The sequence below is a fragment of the Oculina patagonica genome, chromosome 4, assembly GCF_052425735.1.
Source record: "Oculina patagonica isolate OP01 chromosome 4, crgOcupat, whole genome shotgun sequence".
NCBI classification, from domain to species: Eukaryota; Metazoa; Cnidaria; class Anthozoa; order Scleractinia; family Oculinidae; genus Oculina; species Oculina patagonica.
In genome coordinates, this window is record NC_135761.1 from 30,389,375 (window position 1) to 30,399,606 (window position 10,232).

The window sequence follows — 10,232 nt, forward strand, 5'->3', positions numbered from 1 at the left end:
TTTCGTTCATTTGTGACGCAGGCGCAGCGAAGTAAACATTACATCATCTTTCCATATCAAAACAAACCATCGATCGAGCGGTGTTTTTGAGGGCGTAGGATTTTATATCAAAAGGGGAGTATGTCGGAAGAAGAAGGTGAAGGTTCTATACAGGTGGAAGATACTTCGGAAAAAGAAAATATCGAACCTCCTTTGAAGAAAGCGAAGATAAGGGAGGATAAAAAAATCGATCGTCTCGGGAAACTCGAGGCGCGTTTGAACGACATTTTAAGTTGTACAGTCTGCCTCGATTTGCCCACCAAATCGGTCTTCCAGGTAAGTTAGTTATAGCATTGTATAGAATGTCAAGCTGTTTGTTTAAATGAGAAACTATTGTTATCTTAAATGATTTTGCTTCAGTCACTTTTTAGTGATGTCAATTTCTCGTCGCATCGCTCAGCAAGTTACCCGTATTCGCGAGCGGTTTGTTTTTGCTCTACGTCCAATAAAGATGTGTTTAACGATACCCCCTAACCTGGCTTTTGTATGCAAGTATTTTAAAACTAATCCTTATTAAATAGAACACAGTTCTACAAGCCTCCATGAGATTAATTTACCACGCTGAGGTCAAAATAAGTGGCGTTCCCTTGTTTGATTTCCAAGCATGTCGATTACCATTACATTTCGAACTGCGCAATAGCATTTGAATAATAGGTTTATATATACATTGTTGATGTTTAGCAAACATTGTATAAAACATATTTTCCTGTGGATCGATGCTATAAATCTTTTGAGTCAACGCCAGTTTTGCACGTTGTTGCTTGATGGTTTTCTAAATGCAATATTGTAAGTGCAACTTGCATTGCTAGCGTGGATTTAGCAATTTGCTAAAATACATTGTAATGTTGTTGAAGAAAGGTAAATAAGAAAGACTTTCTGATGTTTAAATATTCATATCAATAATAGACTTCGTTCTTAGGACGCAAGATTTCAATGTGGACATTTTATTTTCACGTTGCTGTACAATATTCACATGGCCACTTGCGATCCATTTGTAACTTGAGACTTTTCAGTAAAAAGTGATATTTACTACTGTGAGACATGAATTTAGTTGATAATAATATTTGTTTTTAATATTTTATGTTTGGATTTCTTAGTTAGTAGTTTATATTCATAGTTGCTTTCAAACACATGCGAAGAAACCTGCAATCAATATGTCACTCCAATTATTTTCTTTTGTTTTTATTTTAATACCTGTCCATGAAATATCACTTGACACTCTTGGTGAGGACTGGTGGCATTTTTTCAATGCCAGGTCTTGAAAATCTTAAATATTTGACAGCTATGCAAAATAAGACGGGAGTAGTAAGATTTCATAGCTGCTTGCCTAAATTATCTACCCCAAGGCAAGGGAGGTGCAAAGAGGTGATTACTGGAATTTTTGGTGGGGTGTGCTAACCAGTATTTAAACCCCTTCGCCTTACTGTGTTTACATTAAAAAGTGCCTCTGGTGGTAATTAAGCACTTCCTGGAAAAATCACTGCACATAAGAGTAATAAATGTCTCTCTCCCTTAATTAATCAAGTGCCACACTCCTCCACAACAGTGCAGCACCACTTTGCTCTAGAAGAGCAGATACTGAAATAGTTGCACTCCAGTGCGGGCTCCAGTGCAGGTTTTAACCTGATCAGGAAGGAATCAAACGTGATGGGGGGGGGGGGGGCTGTTCCCTTCCTCCAATTTTTCCTTGGGGGTGGGGTGGGTGGGTACAGCTACATGTAGGCAAGGCCTTGAACACATGACTGCCAAATTTAATTTTCTCAGGGAAGGAGCAGGTTGGAATTGAAACCCAGTTTTGACATATGGACTTCATATTTTAAGCTTACAAATGAAGACTTCAAAAAATTTATCAAATTGTCATCTTGTTTAGGAAACTTATTGTGACACTGACATAAGATTTTCTCTTTTGAATCTAGTGCCGAAATGGACACCTTATGTGTGCCTCCTGCTTCACACATCTTTTGGCTGATAGTCGGCTAAAAAACGAGCAATCAACTTGTCCCAACTGCCGAACTGAGATAAATCGCAATGTCTGCTCGCGTAACTTAGCTGTCGAGAAGGCTATCTCTGAGCTTCCAACGGAATGCTCTTACTGCTATCAGGAGCTGCCGCGAAGCTGCTTGAGAAATCACGAGGACAAAGACTGCTTAAACAGGTAAGTGAACAGAAGTATTGTATCAATTTTATTGTCTCTTCAATATTGAAATGATTTACATTGAGTTACCGCTTTACTGTTGTTTATTTCTCAGTCTTTTTACAGCCGTTGATATTTTTCAGTTTTATAATGATGAAATAAAACAATGAAAACCATTCTTTGCTTGCATTTATCTCTGATTGTGTGACGTCATGGGGGTTGGGTGGGAAGGCTCCACTGTGTCTGCAAATACTCGATTCCGATCTGTGTATGGAATCTGCTTTTTCTGACCCTTACAATAACATCACAAGTCACTCCCATCCACGACAAATGCTCCCTTTTCATTTCATCATTGGTTTTCCTTGCAAATTATGTTGGGATGAAACGTCCACTGGTTAAATTTTCCTCAAACAATTAAGCTTAGTAGCGGTGATTTTAATACAACTTGTTTTCTTACTTCACCTTAAATAGTAACATATCCTGTAGCAATCATTTGTTATTCTAGTATACTTTGTATAATGAAAGCATATTTATAGTGTTGTATAAAGGTTTACTGTAAGTGCAGTAATTTCAATAAAGACAACATACTGTAGAAATAAAAGATCATACTGTACGATATTTAACAGATAAGGATGTATAAATTGAGAACTCGTCACTGTATTTTAGTCATCAATACCTTTGTTATAATAATTTAATAATCTTTGATTGAAGATTTGAAATAAAATTATGAAAGTGGTGAATTTGCGTTTGCCATTATTGTTTCAAACACACTTTTAAAGAGAGCACATACAATCCTGTGGAACAAAATAAGACCTGATGCACGTAATAATTATGTTAGTGACATTGGACTCACTGCACTCAAGTATGTGTATTTGCTCCCACCCCAGTGATCCAACATGTGTTACACATAGTGGATTTCTGGAGATGAGCACACCACTATTATTAGACTGTTGAGGGTACTGGCTGTGTGCACTTGTCTCTAGAGATCCAATGAATGTTTCACGTCTTGGGTCAATGTGGTGGGAGAAATAGCAACTTTAATTTCTGCCATTATATATACACTACGTCTTATGCAGTGCTGATAAGTTCCAAGTAGGCGGAAACAGCTGTCCATTGCTAGGCTTGAGGATTCCTTGATCTGTAGTTGAGCAGATACACAAACCTGAGTGTAGTGAGTCCAGTTTCACTAACATAATTAACACACTTGTTTTTGCTTTTGAGAAAAGACAAGGTCTTAAGATAATCCCCCCTCCTCCACCGCGACACGACACAACCAAACCGCAAGTTGTCAGTAGGGCTGAATAGGTTGACATGAAATGAGCTGGTCCAGGAAAAAAAAAAACACATCCTCTCTTGCACATCACAGCATTCACAAAAAAAATTTGGTTGGTATGAAAGAATGTTTATTACCTTAGTCAGGCCAGATATATTTGCCTTGGTTAATTTGCACAGTCCACACTGTATTCAATCTGCGCATGATGAAAATTTAAAGGAACCTTTCAGATTCATTATTCTTGCCACTTTGCAGTTTTTATACTGTCCATCTGATTAGCACACAGGCGGTCCAAGCTCACTACATGAAATTTTTATGAAATGTATGCGAATGTAACTCTTGCCCTCGGGCAGTGTTGTGTTACAAAGAAGCAATTTATAAGGGTTTATAAAATGTCCGAGCAATTGCGCGTGCTGTGATTGGTCAGTTCAACTTCATTATAGCTCCATAAAGCACGCTGCATACGTCACGCGTGTGCTTTATCCAGTTATAATGCATGCTGCTTACGTCACAAGTTTTAGCTCACGCAATTTCTTTAACATTTCATAAAAGAAATAAAAACTTTCTCCTCATGCATCGTCGAGTTATATGAGCACTTGGAAATTTTTAAGAACACTCAAGAAGTGCAAGAAGCACTCGGCTGCACCTTGTGCTTCTCTATGCACTTCTCTCGTGTTCTTAAAAATTCCTGCATGCTTATAAACTCAACAATGCACTCGGGTGCGTTTTTTATTCCTTTATTGTATGATTTTACAAACTCTTATATATCACATCTTTGTAACACGACACCGCCACCCATACTTTTCATGAAAATTTCATGTAGTGAGTTTAGGCGGCCTGTGATTAGCAGTAATAAAAAAAATTTCTGAAATGTTTTTACCTAAAAAGTTTAATGGGTTTTGCTGTGACTTCAAATATATTAACAAAACACTAATTGAATTTTTGTTCTCAAAAAGATTAAACTGGAGACAGTAAGAATTTTGTCCAAAAAATGCACACAATTTCCCTAGAAATTTGAAGGCAATTTTAAATTTTGATAGAGCAATGCATTGATTTAGTAGTTTTTCAATTGGATCCTCCAACAAAGCTTTCTGTTTACCAAAGGGCGACTGTCAGATTATATCAGTTAATATCTGGTTTCTATGAGCCCAGAAAAGGATGGACGCGGACGAAAGAATGACACAAGATGCAATCATGGGGTTGCCGCTGCTGTAAGCAGTAACAAGAAATGTTTTTGAATTTGATGGTTTTCAAATCAACCATCTAAATCAAAAACAATAACCATTAATATAGTAAATGGTTTGAACCCAGCGGTATCAGTTGGTCATTTAGTGTGATCGCCAGGGTGAGAGTAGTTCTGAGAAGAACTGTTGTTGGTGACTGACGTTTCGACAACCTGAGCGGAAGCTTTAGTCATCTTCAGAGTCAAGTGAAAAGTTGTTGTCAGTCGATGATGTTATAAGTCTGGTCCGTTGAAGTTGATTGGTCAGCTTAGCTGTGATGTTATTGGCTGTAAGACTCATGTAAAGTTTGTTGTAAGTAATTGGTTTTGATCCGTTTATTAATTGTTAGTCTAATAAAGTCTGTCTGTTCTGTTTATTGTTAGTCAAATTTGGTCGTACTTAATATAACATCATCGACTGACAACAACTTTTCACTTGACTCTGAAGATGACTTAATTACGCTCAGGTTGTCGAAACGTCGGTCACCAACAACAGTTCTTCTCAGAACAACTCTCACCCGGATGATCACACTATATGACCTCCTAATAATCATTAATGTTACTAATTTACCATTATTTAGCATGAGCAAAGAGACGTCTTTCTTAAGGAGCCTCACTTCATGAATCCCTATTAAAAGAGGTGTTTGAGATCTAGCGGAACAACTTTAAGGTGACATGCAGTACAGAGATCCGTGTATTTGTGTGACTTTATTTAAAATGATTGAAGACTATCAAAAACTCTGCACTGATCACTGTAGTTGTTTGTCATTGGTATGGAATTCTTCCTGTCAAATCTTGGACGTCTCTCTTATCATGGTCGTCCAGGAAGTGAAGTTCCTGAGGAGAGTTCTCTGTTTTTTTTTGTCAGATGTAATTAACATTTTGTAAATGTGAGCGAAGAGTAATATTTATCAACTGCTTTCAAGTTAAATTAAACTAAATCATGAAATAATAGGCTTCTTACAACTTAACCATTGCTTTTAGCTCTTTAAAAGTCAAGATAATTGCTGGTTGTGTCTAAGTCAGTGCCCTAAGTTGTAACTTGTATGAAGCATTGCGTTTGTAAATTATGTGTATGTTAAGCCACGTATACATGTTGCTATAGACAATGCTGGTAAACTGTAAACTAGTTAGCGTAAAATGTATGTATTGTGTACTTTGTTTTTTTTCAAATGTTTACAAATTCCAGGATGTTCTCAGGACCAGACCTGTACTCGCTAAGGGAGCTGGCTTTATATTGTTAGAGCTTGAACAAGTTATTTTTAATTTGCTTAAGGGGGGGGGGATGCAACAGTACCCAGTCCTTTGACTTGCATACATTGATAAATTAAACCCATGTGTTTTTGTCATTAACGTAGCCTGAATCACTGGTGAAAAAGATAATAGGCCATTTGCCGACCCGATCACATGGTACAAAAATCAGGCAAACTGGGGACACAAGTTATTAACAGTGGGACATCCAAAACAAAGGAAGGTGAAGCTTGACTGGAGGGAGTCGTTTTGTTCTGAATGCCCCACTGCATAACTTGCATTTCAACGTGGCTGATTGTGATGGCCAGCTCATGCAAAGGGCCTATGATCAGTCAACTGGCTACTGCGGTGCTACCTTAAGTTTTCAGTGAACTGAATAGAGCTTTCAAAATAATGCATTTTTCATTGCATGTCAATAAAAAAGTGGGTCAAGGAATTTGCTAACATAAAGGATGTTTAAACAAACTACACTTTGCTGTTGCCATGGTAACCAGTTTTAACATCATGATCATAACTTGTTCACCATTGATCAGTTATGTGGGTTATTTTATTAATGTAACAAGATCACAGGGTTTGTGCACTAAGAACTATCACAAGCTTCCTAAAATCCTTGTAGAGGAAGCATTATCAAACACTTGGTGTAAGGTGACTAAATTTTATCAACAAGTTTTTCTTAGTGAAATAGAAATAGGCTGAGTTGTGTTATGATAGCAGAAAAGGCAGAAAGAAGACACAAGGCTAACAATTAAAATAATAATCAGGATGGCGTCATGAGTAAAGTTGAATCTTTCTGAAGTAGAAGAGGAGATAGAGTTGCATGGAATAGGATTCAAACATAACTACTCAACTAGTCAATGACACTGGCATCTGAATATTGATACTGTCTTCTTTTGCTTTTCTTGACAGGTTGAAAATCCTCGTTCCACGATATGCTTCCATACTAATTTTTACATTATGTTTTTCAGCCAGTTCTTTTCTATCACCAACACTCTTTGTAAAAAAAATCTGTTCACATTCATTTTTATTTAACTGTTAAACAACTCTCGACAATCCATTCGCCGTTCAGTTTTGATTTGTGTCTTGTGCTTTTTCAGGCCTGTGTATTGCAAGTTCAAAAGGTTAGGTTGCCTGTGGCATGGTCCATTTCACGAGCTAGCGGATCATGAGGATAAGTGTGTGCATCCAGGCATGACTGGACTACAACTGATGGAGTCATTAGAGGTCCTTGATAAGAATCACAAGAATGAGCAGGATCTCTACCAAAACATCCTCAACTTGCTGTCCTTTGAAAAGATTGCTATAAATGGTTAATATTGTTATTCTTTTTTATTAACTTTTTTTACTATAATTATGTTTGTTAAATCTGCAATTTTATTGTATAACTAAAAAGAAGTTCATCTTTCTCTGACAGTTCCTTTCTTTTTGGGGACAGACTAGTACAAAACATGGACCCTCCTACCTGGAGACCCCTTCTGGATCCCAGAAAGGGTCCAGATCGGGTCAAGTTGAGGTCCAGAAAGGGGGGCCACATGGGAGGTCCAGGTTTTGTGTCCCAGCCCTTTGTTCAGCTTGTTTTAATTGCACTGCTCACTAAATAGATTTTAAACCTTCTTGTTTGCTTGTTTTGTCCTTGTTTAGTTACTCGCAGGTTGGATTAATCTGTGCTATGTTGTTCACTACATTAAATGAAATGCACTATATTTTTGTATTGCTTTTTACTTATCTAAGCAAGACAATGAGCGTTTGTCATAATACTTTTACTCAGTAACTTACTGATTATTATTTTTCTGCCGCGGGTGTGACACTGTTGTTTTAATTATCATCCTCATTACTGATTTTTTTCTGACTGTTGCCGATTTTTTCAGGCTTGGTTAGTACCAACCCATGGTGAGCCCAAAATCCTTCACAATATTACTGCTAACACTGCTTGAATTATTCTTGTCCCCGGAGCTGCTTGCCCCTCTTAGCCAGCAGAGCCTGGGGCACAAGGAACAAGTGGCTCTGGGGACACATGATTTTATCGGCTAGATCTTTAACAAAGGGGATTTTAATCTAGCCAATCAAATCAACTGTAGTAAAATCCCTTACAACAAAGGAATTTAAAACGGTTGATTTGATTTGCCAAAGATATAATTATTTCTTTTGTTAAAGATCCAGCCAATCAAATCATGTGTCCCCAGAGCCACTTGTTCTTTGTGCCCAAGGCTCTGCCGACTAAGAGGGACAAGCGGCTCTGGGGACAAGACTGTTCTTGAATTTGATTCATTGTCATTCATTGCAGATGATAAATCTGTGTATTAACCACATCATTGATTTGCAGCTAGGGACTGGGGGGTGGTTGCATTCATGTATGTGGTGTTTGTCTGACTTTTGAGCTTCCAAATCTTACGTTTCCCTGCTTACTTGAAGAAGAGAAAGTTGACAAAGCATGGTCTGATGTTGTTCATAAGCCTTGTTAGGAAATGTCTTTATGATCAGCAAGTGCAAAACTTTGCCTGCTTCATCTAAGCAGGGAAATTTGTAGCACACTTTTAGTTAAAATGCACTTTCATACAACAAACTCACCAATCTCACACCGACATTCATTACAGTGACGCATACATTCCTACTAACCAATTCATGTTCACAATCTTCCTAACATCTGTAGACTTGCAGCTCAAGCCATACCGTTCAGACGACTATATACCGCAACTCTGCTATGAAAGCAGTAGATTCAATGCTCTGGGCCAACAATGGGTGGTAAAGGCAAATGTCGTCGGCAACGAGAAAAGTTTAAAGCGTGTCTTGACTTACCAGCTTGTACAGAAAGGCAAGGTCAACCTTAATGTCAAGTTCTTAATGCTGCGGAGTCCGTTCAGTGACTTGGTCATCAAACCCGAAGTGCATCAACAGGAATTTAGCTGTGATTCGCAAGAGAGCAGTTACCATGATCTTGTGCTATTGGACCCCACAGACTGCAACAAAATGCTGGAGGCTAATACAATTAAATTGAGAATGATCATATTTCAAATTCCTGGCTCTGATTAAGAATAATTTTTTTGTACAGAGAGTGGTGTACATAGATTTATTTAGCTATGATAATCGCGCTTTTGAGTTTTTCTTTTGGTAGCGTGAACGACAGCATGCAAACGTACCATTTTATATTAGTCTGGTATTTATGTTTCAAAAATGTACAAAGCATGCTGAGTTTATTGTACTGAGCAGTTTTGGATTAATCGCACCTTTTGATTTTTTTCATAGCATTAAATTTCTGCAATAGATTGAGAAAGTTTCAAAATATTTCACCAAGCACTATAAAATTACTTTATCACTGGCAACAATATTACTATCTATTTAGTAGAGATTTCGAGTGTTTATAGATTGCATTTTTCTTATGTTCATTTTTAGTAACATTAATTCCTTTTAAGCAGCTTGTTTCTCCTTATTTGTTAATTCTTGTCTTTCAATTTTCCCCAAAAGAATGTTTTGGTAAAATTCAACATTTAAAAGGGAAAAAATAATGTTGCTTCACTAATATCTTTCAAACAGCTTCAACAATCACAGAAATTAATATGACTTCTGATGTAAATATTTTAATAATTTTAAGTATTGAAGGAAAATCTTTTGGAGAACTAATATAAGCATATGCAGTGGTTGCAAGATAATGTTAATTTTTCCTAGAATGAATATGGCTGGTCTTCAATATGTAAAATAATTATAAATAAAGGTCAGCTGTTTGTCAATATTGCTGGATGTCAGAGAGTAATATTAAGCATTTAATTATTAAAGCTGTGATAAATCAGAATAATCATAAAGCAATGAATCAGTTGTAATAAATAAAATTTAACACATGCATGCAGGCAGTTTGCAGTTGAAGCACTCTAATATACGTTCCTTTGTTGATACATTTATATACACAAGTGTTGACGTTTTCAAGATCCACCAAGTCATGGCCACAATTTACACGATGAAAAAAATAAGCAAAGGCAGAACTTATTTCCGAACACATAACAAATGAGCCCTTTCCCTTTTACTTATGGTAAGAGTTGTTATTTTGCATCACAAGTTGGGCAATAAATGTGTTATTTTAGCAGCTTGCTGGAGACCGTAAAGACTTGCCCCAAGTCTGTCAGACAGGGTCACCCTGCCCCCACTTCAAGCCAACAGCAAAACTCAAAAAACTGGTTTGCAGCTATTTATAGAAAAAAATGTATGAAAAGATCTCTAACTGAGGGTGGTTCAGTCAAGAGAGTAACCCTCCCATCAGGGGCAACTTCTCTCCTTACAAACTAGCCCCTAACTCTGAAAGTTAATTACCTTACCAAAAACAATAT

General features: G+C 37.1%; 1 protein-coding gene and 1 long non-coding RNA gene across 2 annotated transcripts; one reads left to right on the top strand and one right to left on the bottom strand.

Annotated features, from left to right (window-relative positions):
• The first annotated feature begins 30 nt into the window (after positions 1-30).
• Positions 31-9,753, top strand: LOC144652289 (zinc finger TRAF-type-containing protein 1-like). Its single transcript, XM_078512329.1, has 4 exons — positions 31-315; positions 1,956-2,194; positions 7,014-7,225; positions 8,567-9,753. The coding sequence occupies exons 1-4, from the start codon at positions 121-123 to the stop codon at positions 8,944-8,946; spliced, it is 1,026 nt and encodes a 341-aa protein (XP_078368455.1). The 5' UTR covers positions 31-120; the 3' UTR covers positions 8,947-9,753.
• Positions 7,632-8,491, bottom strand: LOC144652363 (uncharacterized). The gene is made up of 2 exons (XR_013570506.1): positions 8,166-8,491; positions 7,632-7,842 (listed from the first exon to the last, which is right to left on the bottom strand). It is a non-coding gene; the product is annotated as an uncharacterized LOC144652363 (long non-coding RNA).
• Positions 9,754-10,232: the final 479 nt, after the last annotated feature.

Coding starts and splice junctions, on each gene's coding strand:
- LOC144652289 (XM_078512329.1), top strand. CDS start 121: ATGTCGGAAGAAGAAGGTGAAGGTTCTATACAGGTGGAAGATACTTCG. Junction 316..1,955: donor CCACCAAATCGGTCTTCCAG/GTAAGTTAGTTA, acceptor TTTTGAATCTAG/TGCCGAAATGGACACCTTAT. Junction 7,226..8,566: donor TGAAAAGATTGCTATAAATG/GTTAATATTGTT, acceptor TAACATCTGTAG/ACTTGCAGCTCAAGCCATAC.